The following is a 22,393-nucleotide window of genomic DNA, read 5'->3' on the forward strand; positions in this document are numbered from 1 at the left end:
TCAACTTCAGTATCAGTCCTTCCAATGAATATTCAGGACTGATCTCCTTTAGGATGGACTGGTTGGATCTCCTTGCAGTCCAATGGACTCTCAAGAGTCTTCTCCAACACCACAGTTCTAAAGCATCAATTCTTTGGCATTCAAATTGTTATAGTCCAACTCTCACATCCGTACATGACTACTGGAAAAACCATAGCCTTGACTAGATGTACCTTTGTTGGCAAAGTAATGTCTCTGCTTTTGAATATGCTATCTAGGTTGGTCATAACTTTCCTTCCAAGGAGTAAGCGTCTCATAATTTCATGGCTGCAGTCACCATCTGCAGTGATTTTGGAGACCAAAAAAATAAAGTCTGACACTGTTTCCACTGTTTACCCATCTATTTCCCATGAAGTGATGGGACCAGATGCCATGATCTTAGTTTTCTGAATGTTGAGCTTTAAGCTAACTTTTTCACTCTCCTCTTTCACTTTCATCAAGAGGCTTTTTAGTTTCTCTTCACTTTCTGCCATAACCGTGGTGTCATCTGCATATCTGAGGTTGATATTTCTCCCGGCAATCTTGATTCCAGCTTGTGCTTCTTCCAGCCCAGCGTTTCTCATGATGTACTCTGCATATAAGTTAAATAAGCAGGGTGACAATATACAGTCTTGACGTACTCCTTTTCCTATTTTACCCTCAGGCACACCTAAACATTAAGTCCCAAACAGGGGAGGTGAGAGGAAGGGGCGTTGGAAGGGCTCTACCGTTGGGACTTCGCCAAACTCCCAGGAGCAGGAGCAGTCCTGGGTTGGAATCCCAGCCTGGCCTTCACTAACTGCGCATCTTTCAGCAAGTCGCATATCACTTCTGAGCCTTGGTTTTTCCACCGGCAAAATGGGCACAACGTTCCTGCGTGCCGGCAGGCTGTGCGCTAACATTAGCGTCGCCGGGGGCACTGCGCGGGGGCGCCGGGGCGCGGGGGCGCGGAGGTGGCGCTGTTCTTGCGGCCCGCGGAGAGGGAGGAGGATAGGCCTCCGCAGCCGGGCTCTCAGCGGCGGCGTAAGCGCCGGAGGGCGGGGCGCGCTCGGGGAGGCGACTGGAGCTGCGCCGGTGGCGGCTGGGCGCCCGCTAGCCGGCCCGGCCACCGCCGCCCGCTAACTCGCATCCCCGCTTCCTTCCCGCCGCGTCCCCGCGCGAAGATGGCAGCCGACGGGCTGCATGAGAACGAGACGCTGGCGTCGCTCAAGAGCGAGGCCGAGAGCCTCAAGGGCAAACTGGAGGAGGAGCGGGCCAAGCTGCACGACGTGGAGTGTGAGTGCGGGCCGCGGCGGGGGCTGCGCGCCGGGAGGCGGGCGGTGGGAAGGAGACCAGCGGGGCGGGTCCGGGGGCGGGGGCGCAGAATGGAGGAGTCAGGCCCGCGCCGCCGCCCTGGCTGAGGGCCCGGCGCCCCGGCGCCGCTTGAGACGCAGCCCGATCCCCTGGATGCGCTTGTGGGGGGCCCGAGCCGGACCCTCGCGGGCTCCCAGCACTTCTTAGAACCCCCCGCCCGCTGGCGGAAGCCAGCCCGCCTCTGGGCGGAGCAGCTCCTGGCCGCTGTCCTCCTGACGGGGGATCGTGGGACCAGTTACCGTCATCACCTGCCTGGACGAAGCAAACTGATCTCATTCTTCCCGTTCCCAAGCAGAGCGGGGTGTAGGGGGTTGTCAGGGGAGGCAAGCGCCCCGAGCTCTTGTGGACACGGCCTAGGGGAAACTCCTGGTTTGGGGTTTGGTTTGGGGGTTTTTTCGGTTGTCATTTTACTTTCTGCATCACTGTTGTTTTTTCTCAGTTTTGCTTTTGTAAGGAACCAGACTCGGATTTAAAATCTCACTTTTCCAATCTGAGGGTGGAAACAGGGAAAGGAAGCAGAGGGGCTTACCAAACGCAAACATTTAGTTCATTTGAGGTTGTTAAGATGCTTTTGTTTGGATGCGGTGTGGTTGGCATAAAAGAGGAGCAGCAGTCTTAAATAAATTTACATTATTACTCATGACCGTAATGCAGAACCAGCTCTGTGATTTTTATGAGTGAGCAATTAAATAGCCCGGTGACATGATTCCTGGCGGAATCAGCGTCCCTTTACTCTGTCGGGGCTTAGGCTAAGGCCAGGCTTGGGGAAGTGGCTTTATCTGCTTCTTGTTCAGCCCGGAGGGTGGCAGGTCCTCTGCTGAGCCGGACCTTCCCAAGGCACCCTCAGGCACATCTAAGCATTGTGCTCATGCCGTTTTGGTACCACCCTGTCTGCATCCTCTTTGGAAAAAAAGAATGAGGTTAGTGCTAGGTGCTTCAGCACCTGATTCCTTTCTTTGACAAACCTCTTGATAGAAGTAGATGACCTGAATCTCAAATATGTTGTGCCTTTGTAGGGGCCTCCTTTAAATAGTTAAGCTGAGCCCCTATATCTTTTAGAAATATATTCAGTTACAATTAGCTATAATCCCCAAACAAAGTAATTAAGTAAATTGGGAGTTGTTTTTCTTAACAAGAATCAGGGTAGGCAATCGCCTGCTTTGGTTCAAGTGCCCAGCGTGTCATCAGGAACCCATGCTTCTTTTCTTTTTCCACTACTTAAGGCACTCGTGTTTGCCTTGTGATTATGATATAACTGCCACAGCGTCAGACATCACCTTTGTATCCAGGGCTGGAAGAAGGGGGAATGTGGGCACCAGCCTCTGTTTCTCCTTCTTTTCAGGAAGGCAAAAGTTTTTTTCATAAACCTCCTTTCTCCCCAACATATTTCTCTTTGTACCTCATGGGCCAGAACTAGGTCACATGGCTACAGCAAGTGAGGCTGAGAAAGGAAGTAAGCTGGGCAGGCTGCCATCCCCAAACAAAGTTGGGTTCTGTTATCAGAGAAGTAGGGAATGGCTGATGGGTCTGTCCCATTTCCCTTTGCAAATTCCTGTGCTCCACAGACAATAGTGATGATGCCCCGAGTATGGTGTTAGTGCCTCTGGGTCATCTGATGTCTCCATTTTACAGATGAGGAAACTGAGGCATAAAGAGGTGAAAGTGAAGTCGCTCAGCCATGTCCGAGTCTTTGCGACCCCATGGACGGTAACATACCAGGCTCCGCGGTCCATGGGATTTTCCAGGCAAGATACTGGAGTGGGCTGCCATTTCCTTCTCCAGGGGATTTTCCCAACCCAGGGATTGAACCCAGATCTCTTGCATTGCAGACAGACGCTTTACCATCTGAGCCACTAGGGAAGCCCAAAGAGGTGAAAGGATTTACCAAATGATCCCAGCTACTAAGTACAGGACCCGGGATTCCAGCCCAGCCTCACTTCAATTTGTTTTATTGTTGTTGTTGTTTGTTTGTTTTACCAAATACCTTAGTGCTCAGTGCAGAGAGCATTCTCTAGAAACTCTTTTACTCAACAGTACAGGCTGCCCACTGGGGTATTTTTCAGCCTTTTCTGTGAATCTGGTAAATTGCCTGAGGCAGAGAGATGGTTACAATGCAGCTTTTCAACAGGGAACCCCTGTTCTGCCCAAAATGCAGGGCTCTCAGAAACGGGGGTCAAATCATGAACCCACAGCAGAAGGATTTATCCCCACCTGTATATGGCAGAATTTTTGAGTAGAAAAGATCAGAGATCATGTGGCCAGGGTCCCATTTATTCCCTCTGCAGCTTCTGGACCACTTCTCTTCACTCTCGTGTTAAACCCTTGCTCCATTGAGGCTCTGAGCATTCAGCTGACCTCCCTCTTCCCCTCACCTCTGTTCTACTGTCTCCCGACCTCCCAGCCAGGCTCCCTCCTTTCTTGAGGACTTCGGCACATGGCTCAAGTCCTCCTTTTGACTCTCAGCCCTGTCCCATCCCTGGCGTCTTCAGGATCCACAAGGGTGACCCTCATCAGACACTGGCCCCTCACACCATCACAGACCCCTGGAATCACAGCACAGCTCCTCTGACCGCAGCCTCTCCCTTAGAGATCTCCTTGATCTTGGGTCGCTGGGCTCTTCCCACTTTCAGTCTCTCAGCCTCTTCCTGAGTGTGTGTGTGTTTGTGTTTTGGTGTTGTTATAGGTGACCCTGTTAGCCCCTGTCCTGGTCTGGGAAGGATCTTTAAGCCATAAGCCAAGGTGACCAAGTCATCTTTGTGCGCCTGGGACTCTCGATTTTATAAAATGGAAAGCCTTGCATTCTGGGAAGACCTTCAGTCCTGGGCAAACTGCAACAGTTGGTCAGCCTTCTGTTTGCTCTGCCTTGCCCAAATTCTTGCCTTAAAAAAGTCAATACAACAAAACTAGAGCATAAACATGGAGGAAAGTGGACTTAATTCCAGATTCAGTTCTTCAGCTCCCTTCCCTTTAACCCTCAGACCAGCATCCATACTGTTGGACCCTCATCCCCAGGTCAAACCCTGGGCCAACTCTTAACTACAGGAAGTGGTTCTTACGAGTGACCTAAGGGGAAGCCAGCCTACATCAAACTCCACAGCCCCAGGCCCTGTGCCGCTGCCCTGCCTTTCCCCTCGCTCCTCCAGCCCCTCCTGCTTTTCCCCATCATCACCTTCATCACCTTCTCATGACCTTCTGATGACCTTCCCCCCTGAGTAGGTGCTTCCTCACCTGATTCTCAGGCATTTTAGAACCGTGAGGTGACAGCTTATATTAGTTTCATGTTGCTTTTGTACAAATTTCCATAAACACAGTGGCTTAAGGCAACATAAATTTATTCTCTTACCAGTTCTGGAGGTGAGAAGTCTAAAAGCAGTGAGAAGGGCTGCGTTCCTTCTGAGGCTTTGTGGCAGAGTCCATTCCTTGTCTTCCCAGCTTCTAGAGGTTGCCTGCATGCCTTGGCTTGTAGCTCCATAAAACTCCAACTCTGCTTCTGTCATCACATCTCTTTCTTTGACTTTAACCCCTTGTCTCCCTCTTATAAGAACTCTTGTAATTAATTACATTGGACCCCCCTGTATGATCCAGGATACTCTTCCCATTTCAAGATCCCTAACTTCATCACATCGTCAAAGTCCCTTTTGCCGCAGAAGCTAGCATATTCACAGGTTCTGGGAATTAGGATGTGAACATCTTTGGGGGATGCGGCTATCACACAACTCTTAAAACTACAGGGTCACCTGCTTCAACCTCAGTCTTCAAGCACAAAAAGTTTTCTTCCCCTTCCAACACCCCTCTCCCCTTTCCTTGTGAATGAAGAAGCAGCCGAAGGCTTAGGGCTTTCCCAGAGATTATCCAGCTACTCTCAGAGCACATGCAGAGTAGACACCAGGCTCCTAGTAGCTCTCCTTCTCACCACGCTAGGCCATCTCTCAGAAAGCTGAGATTCACATTAAAAAGGGGAAAGGAAACTAAGTCTGTGTGTATATTGAAAGTTGTCAATATTAAGTAAGTAAACCAAAGTGCCCAACAGTGTATACAACATGGTCTTATTAACTTAAACAAGAGATGCTTGTATATGCATTAAATGTGTGGCAGGACGCATGGGAGATGTTATCTCCAGAGAGGGGAGTAGAGGGGGATGTAGAGGTACTCTTAACTTTATACCCATTGGTGTATTTACTGCTTTTGTCATCAAAAGTGAATACTGGAATGAGAGTTAAGATCAAGGGGAAAAAAAGGAGAGAGTTCAACTCTAAAGAGTTCTTAATTTGAAATTAAAGTGACAAATGATCTGGAAGACAGGCTGAAAGCAGACAGCCAGAGGGAGGCTGTGTTCGTTTCAGCCTACATGTGTGAAGGCCTCGTGGGCCTGTGTGGGGGTTCCATGCAGGTTTCCAGCCCCTTAAGGGAAGATTCTATTTTTGTCTAGGAACAGAGTAACTCAAAAAAAGAGACTTATGTAACATCTCTAGGTACAAATCCAGGCAAAATATGGGAAACCACAGGGTTTATCACCCAATGCTATTCCCTTTTCTATCTGTTCTAAATATAACATTGTGAAAGGTTTTATCTCAAAAGCTCCATGGCTGGGGCCTTGGACTATTCTGATGTTCCCGTGTTAGGAAAACCATATTTCTGGATTAGTCTGAAGCACATTTATTGATTGACTTTTTCCGTGTTCTAAGGAAATAATACGCTATGTGTACTGGGTCATAAAAAAGTGAGTTTCCCAGCAGAGTAATCTGCTTCTGGCTCTTGTGTGTGTGGCCTGTTCGGTCAGAAGGAGCAGAAGGCAAACCTGCCTTTCATTTCCCCACCCCTTCCTCTTGCTAGAAGACTGTCATAATAAGCTCATGCCACTGTAGCAGATTCAGAAATACAGAAAAACACATCATCCGTAAGCCCACCACCCAGAGGTAACCAGGTTTAGTAGCTTGTGTTTTATAGCTTATGTTTTCACTTTTGTGTATATATTTATAAGCATGCTTGGAATTGTCCCAGGTACAGTTTGAGTTGGTTTTTCATTTGGGCCTAGTTTTAATTTAACCCAGTGAATTGACTAGCCCCTTGTATCATTTTTATAGTTCTTTTTAATGTCAGTATTTAAAAGTATGATTTAAAATCACATATTATTCCATCATAAAGGCTCTACCATAATTTAACCCTTCCAACTTTTAATTCGGGATTTCAGAGGAGGTTTTTTATCTGTGGCTAATATATGGTTTTTGTTGTTGTTTAGTCACTAAGTCATATCTGACTTTCTTGCAACGCCATGAACCGTATGTAGCCCGCCAGGCTTCTCTGTCCATGGGATTTCCCAGGCAACAATCCTGGAGTGGGTTACCGTTTCCTTCTTTAGGGAATCTTCCTGACCCAGGGATCAAACCCATGTCTTCTGCGTTACAGGCAGATTCTTTACCATATGAGCCACCAGGGAAGCCCAATTTATGGTTTGGGGGCAATTAGAAAATCTCTTACAAACATAAGTGAGGCAAGTAATTGTAAATATTTTCCTTCCATCCAGGTGTTTGAGGGTTTTGTATACACTCCATTTTGCCTTGGGGTAGAGACAGAATGAGTTTTTACAAATTAGCTTTGGTTAAGTTTTCTTACTTGATTCCTTTCATCTTCTACCAAATTGTGGCCATCACAGAAACTGTATATTGGTACAAAATTTAGGAAGTTAATCAAGATCATTTAAAAAATAATTCTGTTTTCCTGTTTAAGACCCCTCACTCATCTTTAAACTTATGTTCTATATTAATCATTGATTTCACAGTGTTCATTTTCAAGGATATTTTAAGCGTGCTTCCTTTGTGCCGGACTGGAATAGTCTTGCCAACAACCCCATGAGGAAAATGAGGTTGCAGGAAGGCGAGCCCCTGCTCATGGATGTGGAGCAGCTGCGCGGGGCTGTGACCCAGAGCCCAGGCTGCTGACGGCTCTGCTCCAGTGCATGAGCCAAGGAGATCCAAGCAGAAAGCTCCCCATCCTCCTGCCACTTACCTTCCAGACGAATTTCTTCACAGGTTATCATTATATTCTAGAAGTTCTTATTATAGAAACCAGCGGGTTGTCTTCATCATTTCTTTTCTTTTTTGTTTTTCAAGAAAAAGTTAAATCCTGAAGGGGTAGTTCATCAGAAGGCAAAGGAGAAACCCCATCTGCCCTGAACCAAGCTCCCACAAATGATTTACAGGACATAGTCAGCTCATTTCCAGGTTTTTGTTTTTAATTTCATTAAAAAAAAATTTTTTTTTAACTCGAATTTAGTGAATGTGAGATTTGGCAGATAGAAGCAGGATAGAGTGGGTTGGGAGCGAATCTGTGTATAGGAAGAGAAAATGTCATGAGAAAAAATAATTAATAAGTTGGAGTGTGTTCAAATTCATGTTATGTAAGGAGACCCCATTTTGGTTGGTGAGTCTTTTTTTGATAAGAGGGACTTTGAATGGCTAGGATTGCCCTAATGCCGAACTGAGGGAAGCAGCGCTAGTACAGATATGAAGTTTCAAAGTGAAATACCAACTAGGATATGCTCACAGCTCTGGGGCAAGCTTGTGTAAAAGGCTTGTAAAAAATTAGAAAACTTCAGTCTGTTTTTAAATTGCATTCAGTGTGTTTTTGTGAAGAACATTGCCATAAAAAACTAATGTGCTGTTTGTGGCAATAAAAAATGCGGTGTTTTAGCAGAAGCGATGGTGTTTTAATTGTCCATTCATGTAGCATTTTATAGTTTAGCAAGCACTTTTAACAACTTGGGTTTTCACAAAGACTTTTAACCTGCGCACTCTTTTCTTTCATCATAAAAAATGGGACAACTGAAAGAAACCAAGACTTCTTGGAGAAGTGGCTGCCTCTGGGGCCAGGGCATGGGGGGGACCTGCATGAGCCTGCCAGAAGATGCTCTCAGAGGATGATGGGGTTGTGTGGGAAGGTCTCTGGAACCTGCTTGATGGGGCTCCCACTGAGCAAATCAGGGCCCAGTTGGGCATCAAAATAAATGGTAGCAAAGGATTATAACCTCTTGAATTAAGTGAGAATCCATGAGTTCCCTACTAATGTAAATAAATGAATAAATACACTGGGGAAGAGGGAACCTTCCTCTGTATACTAGAAGGCCAACTGAAAACTGCAGAAGGAATGATTTAGAAAAGTCACCACTTTCCAGCTGTCGTAATAATCAGGTGCAAGCAAGAATCATTAATGGATATTAAAAGTGGATATTCAAGTTTGAGGGGTAATATGATATGTACGTGCTCTCAGAGTACATCCCCACAAAGTACTTTTTCATGACAAAAGGCACAATGGTAACTGTACAGTGGAGCACCATGGCAGATGCCACCTTGACCAGGTGATCAGAGTAAACACTGCCGGGGATGGACCAGCAGACAGCAGATGCCTCCTGGTGGGGGAGATGCATGGGGAGGACCTCATCGCTGGTCCGCAGTGTTCCTGCCAGTGTCCTTTACCCAAAGCTCATTTGGAAGAAGCCTCAGACAAACCCAGCTCGGGAACAAAATCACTGGAGACAAAAGAAAATGACCACTGAATGCAACATGTGATCTTAGGTTTTCTTTTGCTATAGAGATATCGTTGGGACAATGGAGAACGTCTCAGTAAGGTCTATAGATTAGACATAGGGTTGTGTCTGTTCTCTGACTGATCATCATAGTTATATAAGAAAGTTCCTTGCTTTGGGGAACTATACACGGAAGTGTTTAGAGAGAAGGAAGGGAAGAGGGGAGGGAAGAAGGAAGGGTTTCCCCAGGAGGGCACTGTTGTCACAGGGCTTACTGCAGAGTCAGGCCCTCGGTCCGGGCTTCCCGCAAGGGAGGTGGGCACTTCCCCAGTGAGGAAGGAAGGGGCCAGTGCCTTGTCCCTCTCCACCCCGGATGCTTTGTCTGTACCAAGACCTACACCTTTCCTGGGGCTGACCCCTGGCTTAGAATAACCCCCTTCTCTCCTCCCCACCTGCCTGAAAAAAGGCCCAGCTGAGAGGTGTGGAGGAGAGAGCAACAGAGATGAAGTGAGGAGCCCGGGCACAGCCTCTAACCTGGAAGGGGGAGGCAAGCACAGCAAGGGGTGGATGTCGTGTGATTCCCCCACCCCCTCGATGACTGGATGGACTGGATGGCTTCTGGGGCCCTTTCTGCTGTTTCACGTGAACTTGTCTCCTTCTAAGACTCCTCAGTTGACTGCATTTCTAAAAGCCCCTCAAAAGCTCTCCCTAAGCCTCACGATAAAGGCTGTGGTCCCAGCCCCTGAAGGATTGCTTTTTGGAGCATCTTCCTGGTGTACATACCTCCTGCACCTCATGTGTTCAGACCTGTAGAATGTTGCCTTGATCTCTGCCGGCACTGTAAGTTTTCAGTAAATCCATGGGGTACTGTTTGCTGGGTTGGTCAATTCGTTCTTTCCAGCAGCATGTGGAGGGGACACCAGCCACATCCCAGGCCTGAGCCAGGCGTGGGGGGACCAGAGAAGACACACAGGGCCTGCTGTTGAGCAGGTGGAGGCACATCCCGGCACCCGATGGGGCAGTTTCTGTAAGGTCACTTGTCCTTGTGGCTAGAAAGGAGTCAGTGAGAGAGCCAGAAGCCCCTTCTTCGCTCCCAGTTAGTTGTATGAACTGGTATTAGCCGGATAACCTCTGTGAGCCTCAGCCTCCTCGCCCATCAATGGGAGTAGCGACCTCACTCCACTGCCTCCCCCCGCGTCACAGAGCTGTGGCCTTTCAGTGGGAGGATTCTGTGTTAAGCTTTGCAGATAGCAGGCAGTCCTTTCCTCAGTCCCTCAGCATGCATATATGGATGCAAGTGCTTTGAAACACACAGGGTCTTTTTTAATGAAGCATAGTTGATATATGATATTACATAAGTTATAAACATAGAGTCTGAAACCCACAGAAAATGACAACATGTCTCTACCTTCTGTGTTTTGTGTGTGCTTAGTTGCTCAGTTGTGTCCAACTCTTTGTGACCCTTTGGACTGTAGCCTGCCAGGCGCCTTTGTCCATGGGATTCTCCAGTGAAGAATACTGGAGTGGGTTGCCGTTTCCTCCTCCAGGGGATCTTCCCGACTCCAGGATGGAACCTGTGTCTGCCGTGTCTCCTGCAATGCAGGCAGATTCTTCAGCCACTGAACTATGGGGGCTGAGCCTGAAAGAGAGAGCTTCTCGAGTCCTGAGGGTAAAGTGCAGGAGGAAGAGCCCTGACAGCCTCCTGTTCAGTGTGTGGCTCAGACCTGGTCCTTGGTCACGGGATTGAGTGCGCCTTGTCCTTGCAGTACACCAGGTGGCCGAGCGCGTGGAGGCCCTGGGGCAGTTTGTCATGAAGACCAGAAGGACCCTCAAAGGCCACGGGAACAAGGTTCTGTGCATGGACTGGTGCAAGGATAAGAGGAGGCTCGTGAGCTCCTCTCAGGTACGTCACACCCATCAGGTGATGGTGGGCATGCTTCTGATTGTAAAGCTGAAGGAAGGAGCTGAAGTCAAAGGGCACAAGTTACCTCGTTAAGAATTCTCTGGCATGCTTGAGAACTTAACTAATTTGGGTAGATTTGCAGTTGGCAGTAACTAAAATATTATAAACTCTGTTTGACAAACCATTCAAAAGTTTTTCTTCCTGAGCATATTTCATGGTCTTATTTGTAAGGGAAACCATCTTTAAATTAGGATGTTTTTCTCCCCCAAGTTGAGGGCATAAGTGAAGTGCCACCGTGGCTACTTTCAGCTTAAGAGTTTAGTGTTTTTACACCTTAAGTAACACATTTAAACTGTGTATTTTGTGAAATATTATTTTTGTCATTCAGCTTATATAGGTCACATCATTGATTTTGCATCCTATGTATTACTTATTAAACTGCTGCATGACAAATTTCCCCCAAGTTTAGCAACTTAATCAGTGGGTATTTGGTATCTTACATGGTTTCTGAGAGTGAGTAATCAGGGGCAGCTCAGCGGGATGGTTCTGGCTCATGGTGTCTCACAAGGTTCCAGTCAATACATTGGTCGGGGATGCAGTCATTTGACAGGTCAGCTAAGGCAGAAGTTCATTTCCAAGATGGCTCGCTCACTTGGCTCTTGGCTGGAAGCCTTAGCTCCTGACTGTGTGGACCTCTCCATTGGTCTGCTCATGACGCGGTAGCTGGCCTCCCACAGCAACAGAAGGAGACAGAAGCAGAAGCCATGCTGTGTTTGATGACCTGGCCTCAGCAGTGACATCCCCTCCCTTCTGCTGTATACCACTGTTCCCACAGACCAACCCTGATATAACGAGGGAGGGGCCTGGACAAGGACATGTCTCTCAGGAGGCTGACTACACCGCTTAGTGCTTTTTATGTCTATATTGGTGTTACACGCATTGAACCACACACTGAGGTCATATATTTTTTTGGCTGATATAGCTTCTGGCTCCTGCCACTTCCTTTAGTCCAGCTTTTTCAAAGGAAAATTTGATTTTTGTTTATAGCCCTTATAAATATTAAAACTGTGGGGGGAAAAGGGAAAGTGTTAGTCAGTCAGTCATTGTCTGACTCTTTGCGACCCTATGGACTATAGCCCGTCAGGCTCCTCTGTCCAGGCAAGAATACTAGAGTGGGTAGCCATTCCCTTTTCCAGGGGATCTTTCCAACCCAGGGATCTAATCTGAGTCTCCTGCATTGCAGGCAGGTTCTTTACCATCTGAACCACCAGGGAGGTACATATTCTAAATAACCCATGAGCTCTAATATCCATGTCAGTACAGTATAGGACAGGTGTTATTAATCTCCTGTATTACCTACAGATCTAGTATATCACATTGCATGTGCTTTTTAATTTATTGGTTATGTATTTTACTGGAAATGAGAGCAAAGAGAAGTTTTTACTCCTACAACCCTGTCATAGTCAGTATTATTTTAGAGCATTTCTTTCCAGGCTTATTTTTCCCAAATGCTCCATTTTACAAAGGGGTTGTTCAGATGTCTGTGTTGCTGCCTAGCCTTTTAGACTTTTTTTAATCCTTAAAAGAACACCATATGTTGGGTTTCTGTCGCTCTGTACCGCTCTTACTAGAGAGGGAGGGAGGGAAGGAGGGCTGCATCGGCACCGCTGACTCACGCCATCCATCCACCCGGACTGCAGAGGGCGTCTGGAGGTGGGTGGAGGTGGGGAGCAGCAGAAGGGCCCTGGAACAGACTCTGAGTGACTCAGAGCAGCCTTTCTCCCCTAAAAGGCAGATTAATCCGCCTGACTGTGTGGGTGGGGTTGGGGTAGGCTCAGTCTCTCCAGGTACATAGGCCCCTGGTGTATACATCTGTGCTCATGGGGGGACCACATTTAGTTCTGAGACTGATTTTAGCCTCACGGGTGCCTCTGTCTCTCCAGAGTACACAGTGGGTGGGTGGTGGGGCCAGGCAGGCCACCTGTGCGCTGGAGGAAGCCTCTGAAGGGAGCGCTGACTTGGGCGATACACCGAGTCTCTACCCCAACCCCAGCAAGCAGGAGCTCCAGACCCCACCCCACCCCCAGCTCTCTTCTCTGCTCTGTTATCTAATCCACCCAAATGTTGTGTTTGGGCCTTTAGTCGGAGAAATTAGACTAGAACCAACGTGCTTAGGAGTCTTAAAAGACTCCGAGCTGCCAGCTTTGACCTTGACCATGACTCCTCAGGCCCACGCAGCGTGATCTCAGCATCAGATGAAGTGAAGCAAGCTGCTGTGTCACTTTAGTTCATCAGACCTTGCTGGTGTCCCTAAGTGGCATCTGCCTCACTCACCAGATTTGGCTCCAGATGGCTTGAGTGATTAATAAAAAATCCAGCCCACCATAGAGGCTGCAGATTCTCCATCCCTGAGGATTGCACATCCTCCACCCATGTGCTGGAGGAAATCTACTCGGCCATTCTCCTCCACTGCTGGCCGGAGCCTGGGGGCCCGGACCACCCGCACACCACGTTCTGGGCAGATGACTGCGCTGTAGGGACTGGGGCTCATGTGGGTTTATCTCTGGTGAGTTTGTATTATATGGATGAGATCATAGCCCCTGCCCACACCCCCGGTGAGGGCCGCAGCAAGGGCTGCAGTGAACATGGCCACGTTGTCCGTGGCATCGCCAGCCCAGAGCTCAAGTGGGAGTGCTCTGCGTTTCCTAAACAGCTGCCCACGGGGGTCCCCACCATCATAGGTTGAGTCCCATGTTTGTGGCATAGGTGTGGTAGGTGTGAAACGTCAGGGTAGGGGATGTTCCTGAGCACCTGGAGAAGTCAGACTGATCTCAGAACTGCTCCACAGCTTCCACACGGGGTAGGGAGACCAGGAGTGGGGTGAGGTTCTTATACAGTCCTACGGGAATGTGGACTCCAAGGTGAGTGGTAGAGAGGAGAGACTGGTGGGGAGGGTGAGGAAACGGAGACTGTTAGTGGCTGTTAGGCATCTGAAGGTCATTTCAGGATTACCTCATCCCTGTGTAACTCACTGACATTCAGGGTATGGTGGTGATGAGAGTTTACCAGCAGTTTGTGCTTGGTTTATAAATGGTAGGAAAAAAGTGTCTGAGCATTGCTTTCTGTCATTGTATCTATGCAAGGGATGCAGGGTTTAGAACTGAGCCTTGCACCAGGCTGGGAAGTGTAGCCCCATCTATTCCTGTTTCCTCAAGGGTGCATTGTAGGGTCTTGATTGTCCAGACACTTGCTCAGGTTTTCCAAGCGGTTCTGAGCAGTTCACCTGTTAAGTCTTGTTGTCAATTCTTAAACTGTTTACTCTTTTTTGTTTTTGTTTTGTTTCTCTTGAAGTGTAGTTGATATGCAATATTATATGTTACAGGTGTACAGTATAGTGAGGTACAGTTTTTAAAGGTTGTATGCTCCATTTATAGTTATGACAAATATTGGCTATATTCTGTATGTTGTACAATATATTATACGTAACGGTTTGTACCTCTTTTTTAAATGTTTTTTATGGTGGTAAAAGTCACATAATATAAAACATACTATTTTAACCAGATTTAGCTGCATAGTGCAGTGGCACCAAGTACACTCACATGGTTGTGCAACTCTCACCCTTATCCATCTCCCAAATTTCTCACTTTCCTAAACTGAAACTTATCCTGTTAAACACTTAACTCCCCACCCCCAGCCCCTGGCATCTAGCAGTGTAACAGTTTGTACCTCTCCCTCCCCACCCCTATGCTGCCCCTGCCCCCACCATCTCCCCAGTGGTAATCACTAGTTTGTTGAACTCTTTACTCTTTTCCTCCAGGATGGGAAAGTGATCGTGTGGGATTCCTTCACCACTAACAAGGTAAGGCATTGTCCCCGGCGGATTGAGGCACTCCAGAATCCCAGTCCTGTCCTCATCCTCTCCAAGCATTGCCCTAGTGGTTGCCCTGCCCCTCAGGAGCCTACTTGGAGGTGTAAATGCCACGAAAGCCCATCTGTGTTCAGATGGCTCAGCAGCCCACTGTAGCATTCATTCCTCTCAAATCCAGCCCTTGGCCCGGAAAAGAGCATGAGGAGGCTGACATGGAAACAGGAAAGAGTGTAGCCCAGAAGCTTGTCCCATTCACACTTGCTACTGCATTGATGATTTTTCTTCTGATTGATGAGAAGAGATACCAGATCCCCAGTCTTCTCTTCCATCTCTGTCTCCCACTAGACTCCATGGTGGGTGGGGAGCTGAGACTTCAGTGGGATTAAGCTGCACTTTATGGGGGTGCCATGGAGTCTGAGCCCCTTGCAAGTCTGGCATAGACATGCACTGCTCCAAAGGAGGCCTAAGTTTAGACTATTAACTAAACGGAAAGGGCAGAATCTGTGTGTAGGTGAGCTTGCGTGCCCGCATTGTGTTGGCATTTACGGTAACAAGTACTGTATATTAAATATGGACTCCAGTAGTTACTTAGAAAGACAGTGTCCCTTTCACTGTATAAAAAAAGAAATCTGTCTCAACAGCATCCTTATTGTGCATTATTGAACATGTTCATGAAATGTCATAATGGGCAGTTGGTCTGGTCAAGAACCATCTTGTAGAGCAAAGTCCTAAATGGTCACGCCCCTGGGGAATGACAAAGATGACAATATAGCAGTTTGCAGAGGGCTTCCCTATATTTCACCCTGCCTCTCCCAGCACTCCTCAGCATCTTCAGGAGCAGGGGAGTGGGGATCCTTCCACTGAAGCCTTAGCATGGCGGAAAGCACATGCTGCCTGGTTTCTGGGGAGTTGTGGTGTTGCCACTGGAGGCCCCTGGCAGGGCATGTCGTCACTGCTGGTCAGCAGAAGGGCTGCATGCCCTGTGCTGAGAGTGGCCACCTCACCTCCTTGGTGACACCCTGAGGCTATTCATGGTGTCCAAAGGGCTGCTAGACTGGGAGTGACAGCAGAATCTTGACAGGAGTATCAGGGCCAATGTATCCCCACAAAAACACAGAGGATCATAACAGGAAAGAAGACCAGCGCTTGAATGTGCTTTAGAAACTATCTAGTCCCATCTTCTCCCTCGCCAGGTAGAGAGGGAAACTGAGGTAGATCAGATGGCCAGCCTGTGTGAGGCTACATGTATCCCTGGTGTTGGGACTGGAACCAGGGCCCAGGGCTCCCAGGGAAGTAAGGCCACAGACTCAGAAGTTTTTTAAGTGTGCCTTGGTGGCCTATCTGTGTATGCAGAATATGGGTGACTCAGACCCCAGCCAGAATCTGAGGACTTTGATGTCCTCTTAATGCTTCCATTTTACTAGTTCCCTTTTCTCCCTCCACTCCCCCTCCCCACCCTCACCCACACTCCTGCCTGGAATGGTTTAGGACCCACAGGGGACAGAGGCTATCATATACTCACTCGCAAGTAAACAAACTTACACATATAAAAAGTCAAGATTAGGTTTTCAAGAGTATGTTTTAAAAATAGCATCTGAGTAAATAAGATGAAGTGTGTGTGTATATATATATATATACACACACATATATATCTGAAATGAAATTTGGATAGTCTTTTCAAAGAAAATGAGCCCCAATATTCATTCAGAACAACAGGGGGGGTATAGCAGTAAGAAAGAAGATGTTAAGGATATTTTTTTGCTAGGTGAGATTTTTAACTCATATAATATATGATATAAGGTTTGGATGATTATTGGAGAGCTGAGTCTCCTCACCAGTCTCAACCCCTTTGCAACTGGAATGTAATTTGGTAGATGCCGCAACAATTTTACTTGTTGAAAGCTGACATTTGTGTAGAAGTGCCCTCATTTATTCTAAGCACGGTGTGTGCTGTGTTTCAGGAGCATGCAGTCACAATGCCCTGCACGTGGGTGATGGCATGTGCATACGCCCCTTCGGGATGTGCCATTGCATGTGGGTAAGTAGGGGAGACAGCAGCCTTTCACATGTCCTGTTAGCCATAAAACACTGTTCTATAAATAAAACATACAGATAAGAACTTGTAATTTTTGTTGATTACTTAAGCATTGTGTAATTCTCCTTGAATTTTATCAAGGAAAAAGAAACTGCAGAATGTCTTTCATAATTTATTTTCATTACAGAACACATGTACACCCATGGTGGATTCATGTTGCTGTATGGCAAAACCAATACAATATTGTAAAGTAATTAGCCTCCAATTAAAATAAATAAATTTATATAAAAAAAAAAGAATCAACCAAACACTTTAAAAAAAATTTTAAATCTATTCTCTCTGCTCTCAGATGCTGTTGGCAGGGACCACAAATTTGTGCAGATACTTTTGAAAGCATGTTGGTAATATGTATTCAAAGTCTTGAAAAATTTATGACCATTGATCTAGTGATTCCATGTCTAAGAACTTGTTTGAAAGAAAGAAATATAGAAAAAAAAATATGAGCGATAACATTTATTGTATTGTTATTTAAAATAAAGCAAAAAAAGGGGAAACAATATGCCCACCAAAGGAAATTAAGTGATTGGTGGTCCATGAATTGAATTATGCAGCTGTTAAAAAGGAAAATCTTAATGACAGTAAGTGAAAAGAGCATCAAGAGTAATAGGAATATTGTGCCTTAATTTGTTTTTCTTGTGCTCAGTTTAACAGAGTTGGCAGTGAGAATTGCACTATAATTCCCTGTCCTTGTGTTAATTCTGGACCATTCAAAGTATTTCTATAGTAGGAGCTCAGCCATATTTAGAGAAGAAGCATCAGCATAAGGGCTGTAATTGAGAGAGTCTGTTCCTAGGCAGGTTGATAGGGAGTCTAGGGGTCCCCAAGGAGAGAGGGGTCTGGAATTCTCAAGGAGGAAGAAAGGACAAGCTTTTTTTCTTTTTCTCCACATTCCTTAGGATTATTTAACAATAATGTATCCTGCCTAAGGACAGTCTTTGGATTCAACCTTCTGTTATCTTAAAATGTTAATTATGGGAGTAGACCTGGTCTTTACTAGGATGTATTTTGCCTGAGGACAGTATTATCTTAAAATGTAAATTATGGGAGTAGGTGTGGTGAGGTCTTTACAACCTCCAGACATTCTTTGGATTATATAAACTCATTGTTAACACTAGCAAGTGGGTACTCTCTTTGCCCCCTTCTGATGCCTATGTCAGAAGCTTTCTCTATCTCCTTTATACTTTAATAAAACTTTATTACACAAAAGCTCTGAGCGATCAAGCCTCGTCTCTGGCCCCGGATTGAATTCTTCTCCTCCGGGGGCCAAGAATCCCGGTGTATTCGCGTGATTCAACAACAACCTTTCATAATGAACTACACCAAAATGCAATTGTAGTTCTCCTGGATGTTGAGACTATGGGTGTTTTTCTCTTTGTCACAATTTTGTCTATTTTCAGTTTTTTTTAAGCATATGTTATTTTTATAATCAAGAGAAAAGGGTTTTATTTCAAATATGAAAATGCTGGACCTCCAAGCAAAAACTTTGGAGCCTTCTCCAGCCAGGGTCACCCCAGCCATCACTCCCCACATCTTCTCTGTCTAGACCGTTGTTTGGGGGCAACTTCCCACTCTCTCCACTTGCTGAGATCCCTCTGGAGACCCTGCTTACATACATGCATTTCATATTTTCCCATTTTTTAAATAACTCAAAGGTATATTGTATCATTTTATAACTGGATGGCAATATTTATGTAAACTGTATACCCATATACTTCCTAAAAGGATGTGAAGGGACAATAAAAGATATAGGTATAAATATAGATGTGAACACACATACATGTTTAACACATTTATATACATATGACACAGTTATAAGGTAGGTGTGAAGGAATTCAGACAGCTCAGCAGTTACACGGCATAACCCCCACTAGACTCTCCTCAACTTCACATAGGCACAGGGTCATGCCCCAAAATTACCATCAGGCTCAGTAATTAACTAGAACTCAGAAAAGTGCTATACTTAACGCTCACAGTTTCATCACAGTGAAAGGATACAAATTAGAACCAGCCAAAGAAGGAGATGCACAGGGCACAGTCCAGGAGGGGTCTAAGCGTGGAGCGCCCAGTCATGCCCTCCCTGTGAAGTTGCATGGCCTTCCTTCTTCTTGCATCACACTGCAGAACTTTTCTGCTTCGCACAGCATTACAACTAATCCTAAGTGTGAGTATCCCAGCAGAGCTACAGCAATGACCCTGAAGCTTCAGAATAGAACATATTTCACCCCGAGGGTTAGGGAAGCCCAGTCTGGAGCATGCTTGTCCGTTGTCACAGCCAAGTGCCAATCGTTCTCACCCACATGATCTATAAACAAGCTTGCCAAGGCCAGTCACTGGTCATAAACTAGCCAGGCCTACACCTGTACCTCCAAGCAATTAGAAAGGCACAGGGCCTCAGAAGAGAGTACCCCTCCCAAATGTCATTCCCCACTAAATAGAAGCAGGGCTCCTTGGAGTCGGTCTGGGCAGGAAGAGAATAAAGCAAGCTGAAGGTGTTTCCTCGTTCCAGGAAGCAAGGGAACATTCAGTCATATCAATGGAGTCATATCAAATGGAAAACAAGACCCGCTTGAAGGGGCCCCCAGTGTCCAAATTTGGGATAATTTCAGCATCACATGAAATGATGATAGTAATGGATCTTAATGCTTTGACATGCCTTCCTCACTAAGTTTGATCATTTCTGGCCTTTGATTTAGTGAGAGACTTGCGACGGTTCCTTTCACTTAAACACTTGGAGGCCATTGTAGGGTTAATAATTGGCCTAATTTCTTTATTGTTGTGTCTCAGAAAATAGGCAGGCCTGAGGGGAGGACGAGAGATGGAGGAACAGCTGAGCGGTGGAGCAGTCAGGACACATGCAGCATTTATTGATAAAGTTCACCATTGTAAATGGGCACAGTTTGTGGCATTCCTAAACCATTATAGTAGTAACATCAGAGATCACTGATCACTATAAAACATGTAATAACAATGAAAAAGTTTGTAATATTGTGAGAATTACCAAAACGTGACACAGAGACATGAAGTGAACAAATTGCTGTTGGAAAACTTACACTGATAGACTTGCTTGAGGCAGGGTCGCCACAAACCTTCAATTTGTAAAAAATGCAAAATGCAGTAGAGCAAGGTATGCTTGTAATCACCAGCAAGTCACCCTTACTGTGGAAAGATCTTGTGGTCCCCACTTTGACCAAGTAATCAAAGTTGGCACCACCAATCTTGGGATGAGAGGCATGGCAAGCCTCCTAAAGTGAAGCAGTAGGAAAGAAATACACAGTATCACCTTTATATATCACATTTATATTATTGCTAAAAATGTTATACTTAAATCTAACATTAATAAAAGTGAAAGTGTTCGTGGCTCTGTCGTGTCCAGCTCTTTGTGTCTCCATGGACTGTAGCCCACCAGCCTCCTCTGTCCATGGAATTCTCCAGGCAAGAATACTGGAGTGGGTAGCCATTCCCAACACGACAAATCCAGACTGTGTGACATTCTGTAAGACAACTGACCTAATGAAGTCTCTCATTATAAACAGTCAAAAACTGTGTCTGTCCTCCATTAAAAGATCTTGTTGTTGTTGTTGTTTAGTCTCTCAGTCGTGTCCGACTCTTTGCGACCCTATGGACTGCAGCCCCCCAGGCTCCTCTGTCCCTGGGATTCTCCAGGCAAGAATACTGGAGTGGGTTGCCATTTCCTTCTCCATTAAAAAATCTTAAAAAGATATAAAAACAGAATGTAATGTGCAGACCTATTTGGGCTCTGGATCCTTGAGATAGTTGGGAAATTGAATATGGATGGCTTACTACATGGTGTTACGGAATTTTTGTTAGTTTTCTCAGATGTGATAATGAGTTAGTGATTATAAAGGAATGGTCTTATTTTTAGGAGATGTAATTTGCAGATTGAAGTATTTAGATGTAGTATGTCATATCTGCAACTTGCATTCAAATGGTTCAGAATTTGCTCCCACAAATGCAACAAAATGTTAAGTTAGCGAATCCATGTGAAGGGATCTGGGAGTTCGTTGTACTATTTTTCTTTCAGTTTTACTATCCATTTTAAAATATTCAAAGTAAAAGTTTAGGGATAGGTTACAACATATAATACTGCCAAAGGAAAACATTTTGAAAGTCTGTGTGAATGAGAAAGTATACACATGTTCTATCGCCCTATATTAACATTTAACACTTCTGTCTTTCCCTGCCAGTGGTTTGGATAATAAATGTTCTGTGTACCCACTGACGTTCGACAAAAATGAAAACATGGCTGCCAAAAAGAAGTCTGTTGCTATGCACACCAACTACCTGTCGGCCTGCAGCTTCACCAACTCTGACATGCAGGTAAAGCAGGGGCCTGGGTGATGGTGGGCCAGCCTGCAAGGGGAGCAAGTTCAGTCGTGGAGAACTAAAGAGGGGGTGCAGGTGAGGAAACTGTTGCAGTGTCCCTCTTTACAGGAGGATGTGTACGCTCCAGCAGTTGGCCCTAAGAGGAAGCTCCTATTGCTTCTTACTGGTTTTATCTGTACTATTATATATATATGTATATATATATATATATATATATAATTTTATATAGAAGGCTAAGTCGCTTTAGTTGACTCTTTGCAACCCCGTGATCATATCCCACCAGACTCCTCTGTCCATGGGATTCTCCAGGCAAGAATGCTAGAGTGGGTTGCCGTGCCCTCCTCTAGGAGATCTTCCAAACCCAGGGTTAAAACCCACATCTACTACATTGGTAGGCGAGTTCTTTACCACTAGTGCCACCTGGAAAGCCCAAGTATAATATATATATATATGTGTGTGTGTGTGTGTGTGTGTGTGTGTGAGTATATATATATATATACACATATATATATATATATTATAATTTTGGCCATACCACATGGCTTGCCAAATCTCAGTTCCCCAACAAGGTATTGAACCCAGGCCACAATGATGGAAGTGTGGAATCCAAACCACTAGCCCATCAGAGAACTCCTAGTTACATTATTATTTTTAATAAGATCAGAAATGGGTAAAGTCGGGACTGTTAATTGTTGGTACAGTTGAAATAATTCCCTGCCATATCAAACCTCCTCCTCTAGTTGAGTTGGTAGGGGTGGGAGTGGATCAGGGAATCTTCTGGGGTGGTGGAAATTCCTATCTTGAGTGGGAGAAGTGGTCCCAAGGTCCTTCTGGGTGCTGACTTTCAGAGTTGTGCACTTGACACACCTCATTGTACCTATATTAGACTTCTATTTTAACAAATGTGAAAAAAGAGGGCTTCATATAGAAAATATGTACCCTACTTTGAATAAGCCACAAAGTGGAGATAATACATAGGCTCCATTTTCTTTCAGAATCCTAAACATCCTACACTGCCCTTGTCACGTCTCTCCAGCAAACCCTCATAGATGCCACCGCCCACATGGCCAGCTGCCAGAGGTGGCTGCACAGCGGGGAGGCTGGGAGCCTGGAGCAGGAGTGGGGGGTCATAAACATGCCTTGAGAGGCTGCCTTGGAGGACAGTGTGTTGCCAGTGAGGTGTGAGGGGAGCACTGTGGGAGGCAGGCAGCCTGAGAGGTAGGAGGGTAGGTTACGTGCCCTGCATGGCGGAGCGGACCCTACAGACAGTGGGCGGCCATTGAGGGGCTG

General features: G+C 46.0%; 1 protein-coding gene across 2 annotated transcripts in view; it reads left to right on the top strand.

Moving 5' to 3' along the window:
- Positions 1–1,035: 1,035 nt before the first annotated feature.
- Positions 1,036–22,393, top strand: part of GNB5 (G protein subunit beta 5) — a 34,344-nt gene continuing 12,986 nt past the window's right edge. For both annotated transcript variants that reach the window (XR_008699377.1, XM_055537949.1), the window contains exons 1-5: positions 1,036–1,293; positions 10,660–10,796; positions 14,614–14,655; positions 16,626–16,702; positions 20,965–21,097. Coding sequence is in view for 1 of the 2 variants with exons in the window: in XM_055537949.1 (XP_055393924.1) it covers positions 1,182–1,293; positions 10,660–10,796; positions 14,614–14,655; positions 16,626–16,702; positions 20,965–21,097 (501 nt within the window). In the remaining variant the exon portion in view is untranslated. The remainder of the gene's footprint in view (positions 1,294–10,659; positions 10,797–14,613; positions 14,656–16,625; positions 16,703–20,964; positions 21,098–22,393) is intronic.

The sequence above is a fragment of the Bubalus kerabau genome, chromosome 10, assembly GCF_029407905.1.
Source record: "Bubalus kerabau isolate K-KA32 ecotype Philippines breed swamp buffalo chromosome 10, PCC_UOA_SB_1v2, whole genome shotgun sequence".
Lineage (NCBI taxonomy): Eukaryota > Metazoa > Chordata > Mammalia > Artiodactyla > Bovidae > Bubalus > Bubalus kerabau.